The sequence below is a fragment of the Armigeres subalbatus genome, chromosome 1, assembly GCF_024139115.2.
Source record: "Armigeres subalbatus isolate Guangzhou_Male chromosome 1, GZ_Asu_2, whole genome shotgun sequence".
Taxonomy (NCBI): domain Eukaryota; kingdom Metazoa; phylum Arthropoda; class Insecta; order Diptera; family Culicidae; genus Armigeres; species Armigeres subalbatus.
In genome coordinates, this window is record NC_085139.1 from 230,344,357 (window position 1) to 230,363,227 (window position 18,871).

Genomic DNA, 18,871 nt, shown 5'->3' on the forward strand with positions numbered 1-18,871 from the left:
GAAAGGGATTCGTCCGAATCTCTGTAAGGGATTCGTCAGAATCTCTGAAAGGGATTCGTCAGAATCTCTGAAAGGCATTCGATTGAATCTCTGAAAGGGATTCGTCAGAATCTCTGAAAGGGATTCGTCCGAATCTCTGAAAGGGATTCGTCCGAATCTCTGAAAGGGATTCGTCGGAATCTCTGAAAGGGATTCGTCCGAATCTCTGAAATGAAATCGTCCGAATCTCTGAAAGGGATTCGTCCGAATCTCTGAAAGGGATTCGTCCGAATCTCTGAAAGGGATTCGTCCGAATCTCTGAAAGGGATTCGTCCGAATCTCTGAAAGGGATTCGTCCGAATCTCTGAAAGGGATTCGTCCGAATCTCTGAAAGGGATTCGTCCGAATCTCTGAAAGGGATTCGTCAGAATCTCTGAAAGGGATTCGTCAGAATCTCTGAAAGGGATTCGTCAGAATCTCTGAAAGGGATTCGTCCGAATCTCTGAAAGGGATTCGTCCGAATCTCTGAAAGGGATTCGTCAGAATCTCTGAAAGGGATTCGTCAGAATCTCTGAAAGGGATTCGTCAGAATCTCTGAAAGGGATTCGTCAGAATCTCTGAAAGGGATTCGTCAGAATCTCTGAAAGGGATTCGTCAGAATCTCTGAAAGGGATTCGTCAGAATCTCTGAAAGGGATTCGTCAGAATCTCTGAAAGAGATTCGTCAGAATCTCTGAAAGGGATTCGTCAGAATCTCTGAAAGGGATTCGTCAGAATCTCTGAAAGGGATTCGTCAGAATCTCTGAAAGGGATTCGTCCGAATCTCTGAAAGGGATTCGTCCGAATCTCTGAAAGGGATTCGTCCGAATCTCTGAAAGGGATTTTTCCGAATCTCTGAAAGGGATTCGTCCGAATCTCTGAAATGGATTCGTCAGAATCTCAGAAATGGATTCGTCAGAATATCTGAAAGGGATTCGTCAGAATATCTGAAAGGGATTCGTCCGATTCTTTAAAAAGGATTCGTCCGAATCTCTGAAAGGGATTCGTCCGAATCTCTGAAAGGGATTCGTCAGAATCTCTGAAAGGGATTCGTCCGAATCTCTGAAAGGGATTCGTCCGAATCTCTGAAAGGGATTCGTCCGAATCTCTGAAAGGGATTCGTCCGAATCTCTGAAAGGGATTCGTCCGAATCTCTGAAAGGGATTCGTCCGAATCTCTGAAAGGGATTCGTCCGAATCTCTGAAAGGGATTCGTCCGAATCTCTGAAAGGGATTCGTCCGAATCTCTGAAAGGGATTCGTCCGAATCTCTGAAAGGGATTCGTCAGAACCTCTGAAAGGGATTCGTCAGAATTTCTGAAAGGGATTCGTCAGAATCTCTGAAAGGGATTGGTCCGAATCTCTGAAAGGGATTTTTCCAAATCCCTGAAAGGAATTGGTCCGAATCTCTGGAAGGGATTTGTCCAAATCTCTGAAAGGAATTGGTCCGAATCTCTGGAAGGGATCGGTCCGAATCTCTGAAAGGGATTGGTCCGAATCTCTGAAAGGGATTCGTCAGAATCTCTGAAAGGGATTCTTCCGAATCTCTGAAAGGGATTCGTCCGAATCTCTGAAAGGGATTCGTCCGAATCTCTGAAAGGGATTCGTCCGAATCTCTGAAAAGGATTCGTCCGAATCTCTGAAAAGGTTTCGTCCGAATCCCTGAAAAAGTCTCGTCCGAATCTCTGAAAGGATTCGTCAGAATTTCGAAAGGGATTCGTTCAAATCTCTAAAAGGGATTCGTTCAAATCTCTAAAAGGGATTCGTCAGAATCTCTGAAAGGGATTCGTCAGAATCTCTGAAAGAAATTCGTCAGAATCTCTGAAAGGGATTCGTCAGAATCTCTGAAAGGGATTCGTCAGAATCTCTGAAAGGGATTCGTCAGAATCTCTGAAAGGGATTCGTCAGAATCTCTGAAAGGGATTCGTCAGAATCTCTGAAAGGGATTCGTCAGAATCTCTGGAAGGGATTCGTCAGAATCTCTGAAGGGATTCGTCAGAATCTCTGAAAGGGATTCGTCAGAATCTCTGAAAGGGATTCGTCAGAATCTCTGAAAGGGATTCGTCAGAATCTCTGAAAGGGATTCGTCAGAATCTCTGAAAGGGATTCGTCAGAATCTCTGAAAGGGATTCGTCAGAATCTCTGAAAGAGATTCGTCAGAATCTCTGAAAGGGATTCGTCAGAATCTCTGAAAGGGATTCGTCAGAATCTCTGAAAGGGATTCGTCAGAATCTCTGAAAGGGATTCGTCAGAATCTCTGAAAGGGATTCGTCAGAATCTCTGAAAAGGATTCGTCAGAATCTCTGAAAGGGATTCGTCAGAATCTCTGAAAGGGATTCGTCAGGATCTCTGAAAGGGATTCGTCAGAATCTCTGAAAGGGATTCGTCAGAATCTCTGAAAAGGGATTCGTCCGAATCTCTGAAAGGGATTCGTCCGAATCTCTGAAAGGGATTCGTCCGAATCTCTGAAAGGGATTCGTCAGAATCTCTGAAAGGGATTCGTCCGAATTTCGGAAAGGGATTCGTCAGATTGTATGAAATGGATTCGTTCGAATCTCTGAAAGGGATTCATCCGAATTTTTGGAAGGGATTAGTCAGAATTTCTAAAAGGGATTCGTCAGATTCTCTGGAAAAGGGATTCGTCAGAATCTCTGAAAGGATTCGTCAGAATCTCTGAAAGGGATTCGTCAGAATCTCTGAAAGGATTCGTCAGAATCTCTGAAAGGGATTCGTCCGAATCTCTGAAAAGGGTTCGTCAGAATCTCTGAAAGGGATTCGTCAGAATCTCTGAAAGGGATTCGTCAGAATCTCTGAAAGGATTCGTCCGAATCTCTGAAAGTAATTCGTCAGAATCTCTGAAAGGGATTCGTCAGAATCTCTGAAAGGGATTCGTCAGAATCTCTGAAAGGGATTCGTCAGAATCTCTGAAAGGGATTCGTCAGAATCTCTGAAAGGGATTCGTCCGAATCTCTGAAAGGGATTCGTCCGAATCTCTGAAAGGGATTCGTCAGAATCTCTGAAAGGGATTGGTCCGAATCTCTGAAAGGGATTTTTCCAAATCCCTGAAAGGAATTGGTCCGAATCTCTGGAAGGGATTGGTCCGAATCTCTGAAAGGGATTCGTCATAATATCTGGAAGGGATTCGTCATAATATCTGAAAGGGATTCGTCCGATTCTTTAAAAAGGATTCGTCCGAATCTCTGAAAGGGATTCGTCCGAATCTCTGAAAGGGATTCGTCCGAATCTCTGAAAGGGATTCGTCCGAATCTCTGAAAGGGATTCGTCCGAATCTCTGAAAGGGATTCGTCAGAATCTCTGAAAGGGATTCGTCAGAATCTCTGAAAGGGATTCGTCCGAATCTCTGAAAGGGATTCGTCCGAATCTCTGAAAGGGATTCGTCCGAATCTCTGAAAGGGATTCGTCCGAATCTCTGAAAAGGATTCGTCCGAATCTCTGAAAGGGATTCGTCCGAATCTCTGAAAGGGATTCGTCCGAATCTCTGAAAGGGATTCGTCCGAATCTCTGAAAGGGATTCGTCCGAATCTCTGAAAGGGATTCGTCCGAATCTCTGAAAGGGATTCGTCCGAATCTCTGAAAGGGATTCTTCCTAATCTTTCAAAAGGATTTGTCCGAATCTCGGAAAGGGTATCGTTCAAATCTCTGAAAGAAATTCGTCCGAATCTCTGAAAGGAATCTGTCCGAGAATCTGTCCGAATCTCTGAAAGGGATTCATCCGAATCTCTGAAAGGGATTCGTCAGAATCTCTGAAAGGGATTCGTCCGAATCTCTGAAAGGGATTCGTCCGAATCTCTGAAAGGGATTCGTCTGAATCATTTAAAGGGATTCATCCGAATCTCTGAAAAGGATTCGTCCGAATCTCTAAAATGGATTCGTCCGAATCTCTGAAAAGCATTCGTTCCTATCTCTGAAAGATGATTTTCTGGAACGTTTTTAATGAATAAGAGAGAGATTCTTTCGAATTTTTGAAATTAAAAAAATCTTGTTCTGCCCATTCTTTCCAATGAATTCTCTTTTTCCAATTGATATATTCTGACAAAAATCTTAAAACTTAAAACATTTGGCCCATTTATCTGTAGCTCATAGTTATTTTTATAGTCGCTGAAAAGTCTTTGTCATTTACTCTAATTCGGTTGGTTTTTCATGGTTTAAAAGGATTCTTCTTAATATTTGAAGAAACTTGAAAAGAGATATTCTCGAGCATGTCACAATTTGTTTTCCCTTAATTTGAAAAAGGCTTTACATCGGATCTCAGTTATCCTTTTCGGATTATTTATATATTTCGGAAAAGATTCTTCCGGTTTTGTGCTCACTGTAAGGACGTTACTACAGTCGGAAGTAATAAATCATATAAAAATCGAGCAATTTGTCTTGGTTAGCTTTGCAATACAGATCTCGGAAAGTTTTGCCACACATGTAATAACAGTCATTTTTGATCCTAAATGGCACACATCAATCGTCAAAAGGTCGTCATTCGTGATAAATCTCTCAACTATTAATCAAAATCGAACGCCTTTGTTGATAGGAACAAGGAAGTCTGTGGTTGATAAAATGCGTGTCTCACTCAATCCATTACCTATGAAAAAGGAGAAACTAGAGCGATCCACAGGTCGGCTTTGCCGGCGGCTTTGTCAGCCAATCAACCAGCGACCGGTTAGAGGACAAACAGCTGAAAAAAATCAACCCTCCGTCTGTGAAGGACAACGGCTTAATCTGCGCTTTGCAAACTCGATCGCTCGCTCTGCTAGGTGGGGTAGAATGGAAACAACTTTCATTTTTCTGTCGCATACGGTCCAATCATTTCTGCGTTCAACGGTCAATCACGGCGGCAACAATGTACTGGGCGTTGTTGGTTTGGTGTTTCGTAGATCAATTACCCCCTCGCTAAACCCCGCTCGGATACTTGTACAGCTCGCGGTCAGCTTCACAATTTAACCCAAACCGCTTCATCACATGTCACTAGCCTTTCCAGCTCACTCATAGATGTCGCCCCATCTCGCGTCATTTCATACAGATAATGTTTTGTAAATATGAGCTTCATTTTCGATTCCCCGTCTGCTTTTCGTTTCCCACCCCGTTTTTATGCGCTGTAGATTCTGGATCAGAAAATCCAGATGATCACGTCCTATCTGTTCCGCACCCTGGGACCGATTTTGTTACGTAGCGGCCTTGGTGGCGGTGCTGGTGGCAATGCTGGAGGTCGCGACTCTAAAGATGATGATTTCGACGCTGATTTTGATGATGATGATGATGATGATAAGGCCACCGACAGCGAAAAAAGTGACTCCGGAAGCAACGGCAGCGATGGTGGAAGCAAAGTGAGCATCTCGTTGCCCACGTTCCCCCCGAGCGACGACAACGACGATGGCGAGAAAACCACTGCGACCAGCAGTAGCACTTCCGATGAGAATGAAATTCGTAAACGGGCAGCTGCCAGACTGGTGTCAACGCCGTCGTCGTCGTTATCGGGCACCGATCCCACAACTACGGCACTTTCCGCCGATACGGCAGCACCAAGCACAGACACCAACACCGGAAGCAGTAACAGCGCTGAGCAGGACTCAGCCACGACGACACAAAACGCACAAATCAGCACCGATTCCAACCTGGTATGAGGTCGACATCCGGCTCAACCACACTTCCAAGCATAAATATCTAACGTACAAGTAGCTCTGTAGCCATTTACCAGTACGTAGCGCCAAGCGAGAGCGAAGCTGTAGAAGACTGTATCTGGTGTGAACAACCGTAGCCTGCATTACCGACGAGCGGCAGCGCCATCTAAACTAAAATAGCGGCAGCGCTCGTCATGGGACTTACTTCTATAAATTATTTCTGTAGCTCTTCTTCTCTATTTTTCCAAGTTCTTTTTCTAATACTAGTTCTTTTGAATGTGGTAGTGTAGTTGTAATGTTTGTGTTTCACGCAAATCGCATCATTAGTCAAATAACAACTCTCAAACCTTACAAATTCAGTCATTGCCTTCAATAACACATCTGTTTGTCACATACCGCTTTAGATGTCTAGTAAAAGAATGACAGCTGCTTCATCATTCTACCATTTTACTTTTCTCCTCTTATCTCCGAATCGTAGCGCGAAACGGTGCCCGCCAGCTGATCTACCGTACTATCAAGATGACACTGTATGGGATCGTTCACTCTGTCAGTTTTGTTCTTCCTGCTACCATTATTCTTATTGTATGACAATCAAAACATTTCCTGTCGTCCTATGCTCTCCATCTTTTTCTCTCTCTGCCACTCTCCAGTTTTCTTCGTATGCCCGTAGTCTGTAGTACTGTGTCAAGTGTGAATCTTCTTCATCTCTTTTATCCGACGGTTCACGTCCTTCCGATTATCTTTATTCATAACCTTCCTTGCATTGAGCTCTAATCGTGATAATTTTCCTCTGGAAAACTACCAACAAACCTTTACAAACATGATACGAAAATCAAACCAAACTCATTAAATGCTCTCATTTCATCTTTTTCATCCCAAACCTTGAACAATCGAATCTGTCCCAAACTCAAAACCAAATCCATCCATTGTGCAAAATCAAACAAAAATCTACTTTACCGATCGTCGCATTCACACGCGTGCACCCGTTTGTGCATCGTCGTCGTCACGTTCACCACCATCTGTGGGTGGGTGTGTTTGTGGTGCTGTGTTCATGTGCGCGTGCACTCTGTGTTCCATCCATTCGGTGCATGGTCCGCCACCCCTCCCACATCCATATTTCACGCGTGACGCCCACCCAACCACCCGACGACAGATCACCTCCAACCAGGACATGAACACGCTGGAATCACTGGATCTGGCCGGACTGAGTGACACCCTGAATGCGATCCGCAGGGCCCGCGCCACCGACCAGGACGTCAAAACGGTCGAAGGAAACGACGAACCGTCGGACGCGTCCGCCAAGAGCTCCGCCCTCGACGAACTATCACTGGACTCCGAAGGCAACGACGAGGATCGAAACAAAAGGTAGGACGGCAATCGTTCGGTCTTGTTTTGTAATTTTTGACAATTGTTCATTTTTGTAGATTTCTCTTCGGCGGTTCCTCGGGTGGATCAGGTGGATCCGGAAACTTCCTCTTTGACATCATTCGTGTAAGTATTCTGAAACTTCTAACTGAGTTACGAAAATCCTCACACTCGAAAACCGAAAAGTCCCACTGGAGCAATAGACACTTCCGGCACTTTGATCTTAATCTACTTTATATTCCCTTTTTTCTCTCTTTCTCTTTCTCCAACCGCGAATTAACTCCGGTATTACATTCTGTCTCTCTCTCACACATCCCGCTCCTAACCACACGCACTCTCACATTTGCACCCCGAACCAAACTTCCACACTTTCCGACTACGTTTGACCTACGCACAAATGCACTGCTTTCCAAAACCGCAAATTTTCGTGTGTGAAAACCAAAAAAAAAACCAAAAAAACGAGATCGTGAATTTCTAAACTGTGAAATGTGCCGCATCGTTCAACGCAATCGCAAACACAAAGCAAACGGCCGATCGTGCCGCACGTGCCGCTGGAACCGTGTACCGTGTCGTCGCTGGCACCGAGTCATTGACCACCGACAACAAGAATAAGAACAACAACAACAACAAGAACGACGATGGACGACTTTCGCTCACCACTAGTTACTCTTCCTCCTCTTCTAGCCATTCTGCGGTAAATTTAACTTTCTTTTGTTGAACTAATTTGTTGCTAGAAAACTTCCTTCCTTTTTTTCTCGTGTCATCTTTTCTGTTGCTAATATTATTTTACTCTTCGCTATTTCAGTCCCCTTTGAATGTCACAAATTGAGAGGCTTTGGTTGAGATCGTTCGTATTTTATTTTTAATTAAATAGAGTTTATCTCAAATAGTTCTTTGGCAAAGAAGGAATGCATTTCTTAAAATTCGCTTTTTTGGAAACTTCTTCCAAGAAGTTTGGGAACTTCTTCCAAAAAGTTCGGAAACTTCTACCAAGAAGTTTGGAAACTTCTTCCAAAAATTTTGGAAACTTCTTCAAAGAAGTTTGGAAACTTCTTCCAAAAAGTTTGGAAACTTCTTCCAAGAAATTTGGCAACTAGTCACAAAAAGTCTGGAACCTTCTTTCAAGAAATTTGGAAACTTCTTCCAAGAAGTTTGGAAACTTATTCCAAGAAGTTTGGAAACTTATTCCAAGGAGTTTAAAAACGTTTTCCAACAAGAAGTTTGGAAACTTTTTCCAAGAAGAAGCTTGGAAACTTCTTCCATGAAGAAGTTTGGAAACCTTAAACTTCGTCCAAGAGATTTAGAAACTTCGCCCAAGAAGTTTAGAAACTTTGTACTAGACGTTTGGCAACTTATTCCAAGAAGTTTGGAAACTTCTTCCCACATGTTTGGAAACTTCTTCCCACAAGTTTGGAAACATCTTCCAAGAAGAAGTTGGGAAACTTCTTCCAAGAAGAAGTTTGGAAACTTCTTCCAAGAAGAAGTTTGGAAACTTCTTCAAAGAAGATGTTTGGAAACTTCTTCTAAGAAGTTTGGAAACTTCCTCCAAGAAGTTTGGAAACTTCCTCCAAGAAGTTTGGAAACTTTCTCGAAGAAGTTCCTCCAAGAAACTTGGAAGCTTCCTCGAAGAAGTTTGGAAACTTCCTCGAAGAAGTTTGGAAACTTCCTCCAAGAAGTTTGGAAACTTCCTCCAAGAAGTTTGGAAACTTCCTCCAAGAAGTTTGGAAACTTCCATCAAGAAGTTTGGAATTTTCCTTCAAGAAGTTTGGAAACTTCCTCCAAGAAGTTTGGAAACTTTCTCCATGAAGTTTGGAAAATTCCTCCAAGAAGTTTGGAAACTTCCTTCAAGAAGTTTGGAAACTTCATCCAAGAAGTTTGGAAACTTTCTCCAAAAAGTTTGGAAATTTGCTCGAAAAAGTTTGGAAACTTCCTCGAAGAAGTTTGGAAACTTTCTCAAAGAAGTTTGGAAACTTCCTCTAAGAATTTTGGAAACTTCCTCGAAGAAGCTTGGAAACTTCCTCGAAGAAGTTTGGAAACTTCCTCGAAGAAATTTGGGAACTTCCTCGGAAAAAATTGGAAACTTCCTCGAAGACGTTTGGAAACTTCCCCCAAGAAGTTTGGAAACTTCTTCCAAGAAGTTTGGAAACTTCTTCCAAGAAGTTTGGAAACTTCTTCCAAGAAGTTTGGAAACTTCCTCGAAGAAGTTTGGAAACTTCCTTCAAGAAGTTTGGAAACTTCCTCCGAGAAGATTGGAAACTTTCTCCAAAAAGTTTGGAAACTTCCTCGAAAAAGTTTGGAAACTTCCTCGAAGAAGTTTGGAAACTTCCTCTAAGAATTTTGGAAACTTCCTCGAAGAAGTTTGGAAACTTCCTCGAAGAAGTTTGGAAAATTCCTCGAAGAAGTTTGGAAACTTCCACGAAGAAGTTTGGAAACTTCCACGAAGAAGTTTGGAAACTTCCACGAAGAAGTTTGGAAACTTCCACGAAGAAGTTTGGAAACTTCCACGAAGAAGTTTGGAAACTTCCTCGAAGAAGTTTGGAAACTTCCACGAAGAAGTTTGGAAACTTCCACGAAGAAGTTTGGATACTTCCTCGGAAAAAATTGGACACTTCCTCGAAGAAGTTTCGAAACTTCCTCGAAGAAGTTTGGAAACTTCCTCTAAGAATTTTGGAAACTTCCTCTAAGAATTTTGGAAACTTCCTCGAAGAATTTTGGAAACTTCCTCGAAGAATTTTGGAAACTTCCTCGAAGAATTTTGGGAACTTCCTCGAAAAAGTTTGGAAACTTGCTCGAAGAAGTTTGGATACTTCCTCGGAAAGAATTTGGAACTTCCTCGAAGAAGTTTGGAAACTTCCTCGAAGAAGTTTGGAAACTTCCTCCAAGAAGTTTGGATACTTCCTCGGAAAAAATTGGAAACTTCCTCGAAGAAGTTTGGAAACTTCCTACAAGAAGTTTGGAAACTTCTTCCAAGAAGTTTGGAAACATCCTCGAAGAAGTTTGGAAACTTTCTACAAGAAGTTTGGAAACTTCTTCCAAGAAGTTTGGAAACTTCCTCCAAGAAGTTTGGAAACTTCTTCCAAGAAGTTTGGAAACTTCGTCCAAGAAGTTTGGAAACTTCTCCCAAGAAGTTTGGAAACTTCTCCCAAGAAGTTTGGAAACTTCTCCCAAGAAGTTTGGAAACTTCTCCCAAGTAGTTTGGAAATTTCTTCCAAGAAGTTTGGAAACTTCTTCCAAGAAGTTTGGAAACTTCTTCCAAGAAGTTTGGAAACCTCCTTCAAGAAGTTTAGTAACTTTCTCCAAGAAGTTTGGAAACTTCTTCCAAGAAGTTTGGAAACTTTTTCCAAGAAGTTTGGAGACTTCCTCGAATAAGTTTGGAAACTTCCTCCAAGAAGTTAAGAAAGTTCTTCCAAGATGTTTGGAAACTTCCTCTTAGAAGTTTGGAAACTTCTTCCAAGAAGTTTGGAAACTTTTTCCAAGAAGTTTGGAGACTTCCTCGAATAAGTTTGGAAACTTCCTCCAAGAAGTTAAGAAAGTTCTTCCAAGAAGTTTGGAAACTTCCTCAAAGAAGTTTGGAAACTTCCTCGAAGAAGTTTATAAACTACCTCGAAGAAGCTTTGAAACTTCCTCGAAGAAGTTTGGAAACCTCCTCGAAGAAGTTTGGAAACTTCCTCGAAGAAGTTTGGAAACTTCCTGAAAGAAGTTTGGAAACTTCCTCTAAGAAGTTTGGAAACATCCTCCACGAAGTTTGGAAACTTCCTTCAAGAAGTTTGGAAACTTCCTCCAAGAAGTTTGGAAACTTCTTCCAAGAAGTTTGGAAACTTCTTCCAAGAAGTTTGGAAACTTCCTCCAAGAAGTTCGGATACTTCCTCCAAGAAGTTTGGAAACTTCCTCGAAGAAGTTTGGAAACTTCCCTCAAGAAGTTTGGAAACTTCCTCCAAGAAGTTTGGAAACTTCCACCAAGAAGTTTAGAAGCTTCCTCCAAGAAGTTTGGAAATTTCCTCCAAGAAGTTTGGAAACTTCTTCCAAGAAGTTTGGAAACTTCTTCCAAGAAGTTTGGAAACTTCTTCCAAGAAGTTTGGAAACTTCTTCCAAGAAGTTTGGAAACTTCCTCCTAGAACTTTGAAACTTCTTCCAAGAAGTTTGAAACTTCTTCCAAGAAGTTTAGAAAACTTCTTCCAAGAATTCTGGAAACTTCTTCCAAAAAGAAGTTTGTAAACATCATCCAAAAAGAAGTTGGAAACTTCTTCCCTCAAGTTTGGAAACTTCTTCCAAGAAATTTTGAAACTTCTCCCAAGAAGTTTGGAAACTTCCTCGAAGAAGTTTGGAAACTTCTTCCATGAAGTTTGGAAACTTCTTCCAAGAAGTTTGAAAACTTCTTCCAGGAAGTTTGAAACTTCTTCCAAGAAATTTGGAAAGTTCTTCCAAGAAGCTGGGAAACTTCTTCCAAGAAGTTTGGAAACTTCTTCCAAGAAGTTTGGAAACTTCTTCCAGAGTTTGGAAACTTCTTCCAAGAAGTTTGAAACTTCTTCCAACAAGTTTGGCAACTTCCTCCAACGAGTTTGGAAACCTCTTACAAGAAGTTTGGAAACTTCTTCCAAGAAGTTCTGAAACTTCTTCCAAGAAGTTTGGAAACTTCTTCCAAGAAGTTTGGAAACTTCTTCCAAGGAGTTTGGAAACTTCTTCCAAGAGTTTGGAAACTTCTTCCAAGAAGTTTGGAAACTTCTTCCAAGAAGTTTGGAAACTTCTTCCAAGAAGTTTGGAAACTTCTTCCAAGAAGTTTGAAACTTCTTCCAAGAAGTTTGGAAACTTCTTCCAAGAAGTTTGGAAACTTCTTCCAAGAAGTTTGGAAACTTCTTCCAAGAAGTTTGGAAACTTCTTCCAAGAAGTTTGGAAACTTCTTCCAAAAATTTGGAAACTTCTTCCAAGAAGTTTGGAAGCTTCTTCCAAGAAGTTTGGAAGCTTCTTCCAAGAAGTTTGGAAACTTCTTCCAAGAAGTTTGGAAACTTCTTCCAAGAAGTTTGGAAACTTCTTCCAAGAAGTTTGGAAACTTCTTCCAAGAAGTTTGGAAACTTCTTCCAAGAAGTTTGGAAACTTCTTCCAAGAAGTTTGGAAACTTCTTCCAGTTTGGAAACTTCTTCCAAGCAGTTTGGAAAGTTCTTGCAAGAAGTTTGGAAACTTTTTCCAAGAAGTTTGGAAACTTCTTCCAAGAAGTTTGGAAAAATCTTTCAAGAAGTTTGGAAACTTCTTTCAAGAAGTTTGGAAACTTCTTTCAAGAAGTTTGGAAACTTCTTCCAAGAAGTTTGGAAACTTCTTCCAAGAAGTTTGGAAACTTCTCCCAAGAAGTTTGGAAACTTCTTCCAAGAAGTTTGGAAACTTCTTCCAAGAAGTTTGGAAACTTCTTCCAAGAAGTTTGGAAACTTCTTCCAAGAAGTTTGGAAACTTCTTCCAAGAAGTTTGGAAACTTCTTCCAAGAAGTTTGGAAACTTCTTCCAAGAAGTTTGGAAACTTCTTCCAAGAAGTTTGGAAACTTCTTCCAAGAAGTTTGGAAACTTCTTCCAAGAAGTTTGGAAACTTCTTCCAAGAAGTTTTTTGAAACTTCTTCCAAGAAGTTTCCAACCTTCTTGGAAGAAGAAACTTCTTCCAAGAAGTTTGGAAACTTCTTCCAAGAAGTTTTTTGAAACTTCTTCCAAGAATTTTGGAAACTTCTTCCAAGAAGTTTGGAAACTTCTTCCAAGAAGTTTGGAAACTTCTTCCAAGAAGTTTGGAAACTTCTTCCAAGAAGTTTGGAAACTTCTTCCAAGAAGTTTGGAAACTTCTTCCAAGAAGTTTGGAAACTTCTTCCAAGAAGTTTGGAAACTTCTTCCAAGAAGTTTGGAAACTTCTTCCAAGAAGTTTGGAAACTTCTTCCAGGAAGTTTAAAAAACTTCTTCCATGAAGTTTGGAAACTTCCTCCAAGAAGTTTGGAAACTTTCTCCAAGAAGTTTGAGAACGTTCTCCAAGAAGTTTGGAATTTTCCTCCAAGAAGTTTATAAACTTCTTCCAAGAAGCTTGGAAACTTCTTTCAAGAAGTTAGGAATCTTCTTCCAGGAAGATTAAAAAACTTTTCCCAAGAAGTTTAGAAATTTCCTTCAAGAAGTTTTGAAACTTCCTTCAAGAAGTTTGGGAACTTCCTTCATGAAGTTTGGAAACTTCTTCCAAGAAGTTTGGAAACTTCCTCCAAGAAGTTTGGAAACTTCCTCCAAGAAGTTTGGAAACTTTCTCCAAGAAGTTTGGAAACTTTCTCTAAGAAGTTTGGAAACTTCCTCCAAGAAGTTTTGAAACTTCCTCCAAGAAGTTTGGAAGCTTCCTCTAAGAAGTTTGGAAACTTCTTCCAAGAAGTTTGGAAAATTCTTTCAAGAAGTTTGGAAACTTCCTCCAAGAAGTTGGAAACTTCTTACAAGAGGTTTGGAAACTTCTTCGAAGAAGCTTGGAAACTTCCTTCAAGAAGTTTGGAAACTGCTTCCCAAAGTTTGGAAACTTCTTCCGAGAAGTTTGGAAACTTCTTCCAAGAAGTTTGGAAACTTCTTCCAAGAAGTTTGGAAACTTCTTCCAAGAAGTTTGGAAACTTCTTCCAAGAAGTTTGGAAACTTCTTCCAAGAAGTTTGGAAACTTCTTCCAAGAAGTTTGGAAACTTTTTCCAAGAAGTTTGGAAACTTTTTCCCTATAAAATTGGTAATTTTTTCGAAGAAGTTTGGAAACTTCTTCCAAGAAGTTTGGAAACTTCTTCAAAGCAGTTTGGAAACTTCTTCCAAGAAGTTTGGAAACTTCTTCCAAGAAGTTTGGATACTTCTTCCAAGAGGTTTGGAAACTTCTTCCAAGAAGTTTGGAGACTTCTTCCAAGAAGTTTGGAAACTTCTTCCAAGAAGTTTGGAAACTTCTTCCAAGAAGTTTGGAAACTTCTTCCAAGAAGTTTGGAAACTTCTTCCAAGAAGTTTGGAAACTTCTTCCAAGAAGTTTGGAAACTTCTTCCAAGAAGTTTGGAAACTTCTTTCAAGAAGTTTGGAAACTTCTTCCAAGAAGTTTGGAAACTTCTTCCAAGAAGTTTTTTGAAACTTCTTCGAAGAAGTTTGGAAACTTCTTCCAAGAAGTTTGGAAACTTCTTCCAAGAAGTTTGGAAACATCGTCCAAGAAGTTTGGAAACTTCTTCCAAGAAGTTTGGAAACTTCTTCCAAGAAGTTTGGAAACTTCTTCCAAGAAGTTTGGAAACTTCTTCCAAGAAGTTTGAACACTTCTTCCAAGAAGTTTGGAACCTTCGTCCAAGAAGTTTGAAACTTCTTCCAAGAAGTTTGGAAACTTCTTTCAAGTAGTTTGGAAACTTCTTCAAGAAGTATGGAAACTTCTTCCAAGAAGTTTGGAAACTTCTTCCAAGAAGTTTGGAAACTTCTTCCAAGAAGTTTGGAAACTTCTTCCAAGAAGTTTGGAAACTTCTTCCAAGAAGTTTGGAAACTTCTTCCAAGCAGTTTGGAAACTTCTTCCAAGAAGTTTGGAAACTTCTTCCAAGAAGTTTGGAAACTTCTTCCAAGAAGTTTGGAAACTTCTTCCAAGAAGTTTGGAAACTTCTTCCAAGAAGTTTGGAAACTTCTTCCAAGAAGTTTGGAAACTTCTTCCAAGAAGTTTGGAAACTTCTTCCAAGAAGTTTGGAAACTTCTTCCAAGAAGTTTGGAAACTTCTTCCAAGAAGTTTGGAAACTTCTTCCAAGAAGTTTGGAAACTTCTTCCCAGAAGTTTGGAAACTTCTTCCAAGAAGTTTTTTGAAACTTCTTCGAAGAAGTTTGGAAACTTCTTCCAAGAATTTTGGAAACTTCTTCCAAGAAGAAGTTTGGAAACTTCTTCCTAGAAGAAGTTTGGAAACTTCTTCCTAGAAGAAGTTTGGAAACTTCTTCCTAGAAGAAGTTTGGAAACTTCTTCCTAGAAGAAGTTTGGAAACTTCTTCCTAGAAGAAGTTTGGAAACTTCTTCCTAGAAGAAGTTTGGAAACTTCTTCCAAGAAGTTTGGAAACTTCTTTCAAGAAGTTTGAAAATTTCTTTCAAAAAGTTTGGAAATTTCTCTCCACTTTTTTTCATGAAGTTTGGAAAACTTCTTATAAGATATTTCGAAAACATTTCTCCAAGAAGTTTGAAAACTTCTTCCAAAATGCTTAAAAACACGAAGTTTGAAACCTCCCTGCTAAGAAGTTTAGAAAAATGTCTTCCAAGATTTTGCGAAACTTCTTCCAAAAAGCTTAATTTACTTCTTCCGAGAATTTGGCATTGTCATAGCAAGTGAAGAAACTAAAAGCGCATCAGAAAGTAACGTAAGTTGGTAATGAAACATTTCTCGGCCATGAATTGTGACATTTTTCTCTCAATACGTTGTGATAACCCAAATTTCAGTTTTATATTTTTTAATTTCTGTATATCTACTCTTTCTATCTACCTTTTTCCCTTGTTTTGTTTCGAACTTACCCTCTTACTAATGAAAACCAATACACTATGGTTGAAAAGTGCTTGATTACGCTCCATCACGATAGTTTCTCGGTTTTTTGTCCACTCAGCTCACAAATAATTGTCACTTTTTGTTCAAGACATCAATTGCCAACATCGCATAAATAATCCTCTGTCAAAGTGTCAAACTTCTTTGTTTTCATTTCGTTTTAATAATTTTAAATTAATTCCGATGCTCAAATTCAAGCACTTTTCAATTGGCGCTTCTCTTTTTTTATTTTTCTTAAGTTCTAAATATTTCTTTTTCGATCACTGCTTTGCTTACAGTCTTCTTTAGCAATTTATTTATGATTTTACTGTTCTCCCTCAAACTGAATCGTGTGACCAGCGCATCACGGTGACAAACTGACAGACGATTGTTCGACGATGATCGCCGGTTCCCATCCATCACGCACGCGGAAGCCCCGAACGAAGTTCCCCGACGAACTGAATCGAGTCGCAAAACGAAACAAACAATAAAAACTAACGTGAGAAGCGTTCGCGCACACCCCCAACACACTAACACCATCACCATCCGAATATTGGTTGTCTAACCCCCGCTCTTGTAGCGTCTGTCCTGATCTGTATATGTGTTTGTGAGTTTTTTGCGCCACTACCAGATGTTTGCTAATGTTTTGTTCTCTCTGTTCCATCCACCGTGCTCGGCATTCGATCACTTTCCGTGTTTAGCTCGTCTCGGGCAGTTCCGGTACCGAGCAGAGCGACGAAAAGGCCAACTCCCCCGATGACGACCACGAGCTCGGCAAGGGAGACGGCTACACCGAAGGAATTCCCGGACCGGTGACGCGCCTGTTCGTGCTCGCCAACCGTGGCCTGTCCAACCTGATTCAGGATTTGATTCTGGTAAGTCAGCGTGCAAAGTGTGTCATAATTTGCGCTAATCAAATGATTCTCGTTTCCAGCGAATCGCCCAAACCAGTGAACGAGTGGTTAACTTCAAGGCACGTTTGATTACGTCACTCATCTAAGGTTGCAGATCCTACCCACATCAACCCATCCCCCGAGTGCCGACCGTCTTCATGCGAGATCTCCTCTCCATCTTCACGTCTATCTATCCAGATTTCCCGAGTTCATTCGTAGATCTTTAGAAGGAATCAACGAAACCGCACATCACCCCCAAACAACCGAAACCCGTTGAAATTCTATCGTTAGCTATTTCTTTCTCTAAACCGTGGTGGTTCGAGTCTTGGCAAAGGTGAGCCCCGGATCAGCAATCATCCGTCATTCCAAATCTCCGTTCAGTGCACTCGCAAATGTTGTAAATACAAGACTTGAGTCCCCAGTAGCCCGTGGGCCCCCCAAGACACGAACCGCCAGCCTTCTATCGAAAAGACGAGGGTGTGTGTGAACTAGCTCAAAACTGCAACTCCTGTTGTTTGTGTAACTGTATATTCAAAGTAACAAACGAAACGAGACAAATCTTATAAGGCTGGAAAAGGATACTTGTGTTTTGTTTTTATGTTTAGTTTGTAGGTGTATTTTATTCTCTTCCACTGGAAACTGGTTTCCGTAACATTCATTTACGGTTAGGAACGAAACTAAACTTTCCCAAAAAATACAGAAACACTGGCAGACAGTGACAGTTTTTATTCGTAACACCATTATCCTAAAAGGTGAAAAATCATTCCAATAAAAAGTGTCATTTTCCTCCAGTGTTTCCCTCTCATCTGGTGTCTTCTATTCCGACATCGGCCTTTTAAACTTTTCCACATAAAACGATTGCTCAATTTTATTAACTCTAAACATTCTACCGCATCTCCATTAGGTTAGACTTCCATCTATTGTCATTCTTTTCTTTCAAAAACTAAAAAAAACTGCGGCTGTCATATCCTGCTTCACATTGTGACACATTCATCCCAAATGTTTGTGCATGCTTGTGAGTTGTAAATATCGCTCTTTCTATTGTAAAAAATCATCAACCCTAACTGCAACAAAAGCCAGCCATCCCCATGATGTGCGCATGATTGCGTGAATAACGAGAGCAAGAGCGAATGCAAGAGGAGTCTAATCTTTTCCAACTTCCATTCAAACTGATATTAGTTAAGGTTAGGAGAGTTAGGGTGAGCGCTCGAATTGTCACACCCATTGTATTCTGTCAGAGGAATAAATCTTTTGTAAATAGTTTTATCCGAGTAAAAAAAAGCTTTTCCTATTGCTTTCCTCTACTGCCTTGGAATTCTGCTTCGAGCTTTTATCGACTTTCTATTTTCAATCCTTTTAGAGAAATACTACTTTCGATGAACCAGTGCAAAATTTAAAACGGATATTTCTCAAGCTTCTAGGCGAATGAGTCAAGTGTCTCTATTGTGTAATAGGAAGAAGGAATCAAATTGTTAGCAAGTTAGTTTTAATTCTGTCGTCATGTTGCGTAGGAGAGAGCAAACAGGTGATCATTGTGTACTTTTATTGAACAGACATCATTATTGGAAATAGTGCTTTATTTTCTCCGTCCAGGCATATGTTAGGAAGCCAAGTAAAAGAGAAATGTTGTAAACTTGGAATTGTCCCAGAAAGGGGCGGTTTATAAAATTAGAATGGAAAACAGTAAAATTTCAATAAATGGATATTGTATTTAAACATGAACTTTGTTCTGAACATCATTTGAGAAATCCGGGTCAGGTCTTATCGTTTTTATCGCCTATAGGCGCACCTCTCGAGCAACAGACTAGCCCAAGACTACGCGCAGCAGCTGGAAGTAGCACTCCCAACGGAAAAGCAGCTAGGCGCAGCATCTCTTGAAGATGGCTGGAGAGATATTCGATCGCGTCATTGGAAGCACCGCAACCGCTGCACTAGGCACGGTGCCTCCGGATCAATGAAACGTGGTATGACGGCGAATGTGAGCAGCATGGGCGAGATTGCTACAACAACGCACGAGGGCGAACGAGGCACGATACAAACGGGCGCGGAACAGACAAAACTCGATTTTCCGGAGGAAAAAGCGCCAGCAGGAAGATCGAGACCGCGAAGAGACGGAGGAACTGTACCGCGCTAATAACGCACGAAAGTTCTATGAGAAGTTGAACCGTTCACGTAAGGGCCACGTGCCACAGCCCGATATGTGTAAGGACATAAACGGGAACCTTCTTACGAACGAGCGTGAGGTGATCCAAAGGTGGCGGCAGCACTACGAAGAGCACCTCAATGGCGATATGGCAGACAACGGTGGCGGTATGGTAATGAACCTACCCAAGGAGCACGCGCAACATCTTTCCAATAGGTGTTTGTTCCTAATAAATTGCATTGAAGACACTGGCAATACATCGAGTCACATTAAAGCCACTTTCCAGTTTCAGAAAATCACAATGTTTCATTTCCGTTTAAGTGGCGTCGCAATACA

The 18,871-nt window shown here is 40.9% G+C and overlaps 1 protein-coding gene across 5 annotated transcripts in view; it reads left to right on the top strand.

The window, feature by feature from the left end:
- LOC134205852 (dentin sialophosphoprotein) overlaps positions 1 to 18,108 on the top strand; it is a 118,846-nt gene extending 100,738 nt beyond the window's left edge. Inside the window, exons 4-9 of one of the 5 annotated variants that reach the window (XM_062681489.1) lie at positions 5,127 to 5,642; positions 6,799 to 7,010; positions 7,070 to 7,136; positions 7,534 to 7,704; positions 16,201 to 16,374; positions 16,434 to 18,108. In XM_062681489.1, coding sequence (XP_062537473.1) covers positions 5,127 to 5,642; positions 6,799 to 7,010; positions 7,070 to 7,136; positions 7,534 to 7,704; positions 16,201 to 16,374; positions 16,434 to 16,499 — 1,206 coding nt within the window. In that variant the 3' untranslated portion in view covers positions 16,500 to 18,108. Of the gene's footprint in view, positions 1 to 5,126; positions 5,643 to 6,798; positions 7,011 to 7,069; positions 7,137 to 7,533; positions 7,705 to 15,859; positions 16,143 to 16,200; positions 16,375 to 16,433 lie in introns of those variants that run through there. The other 4 variants (XM_062681491.1, XM_062681490.1, XM_062681492.1 and 1 more) reach the window with 4 other exon arrangements.
- Positions 18,109 to 18,871: the final 763 nt, after the last annotated feature.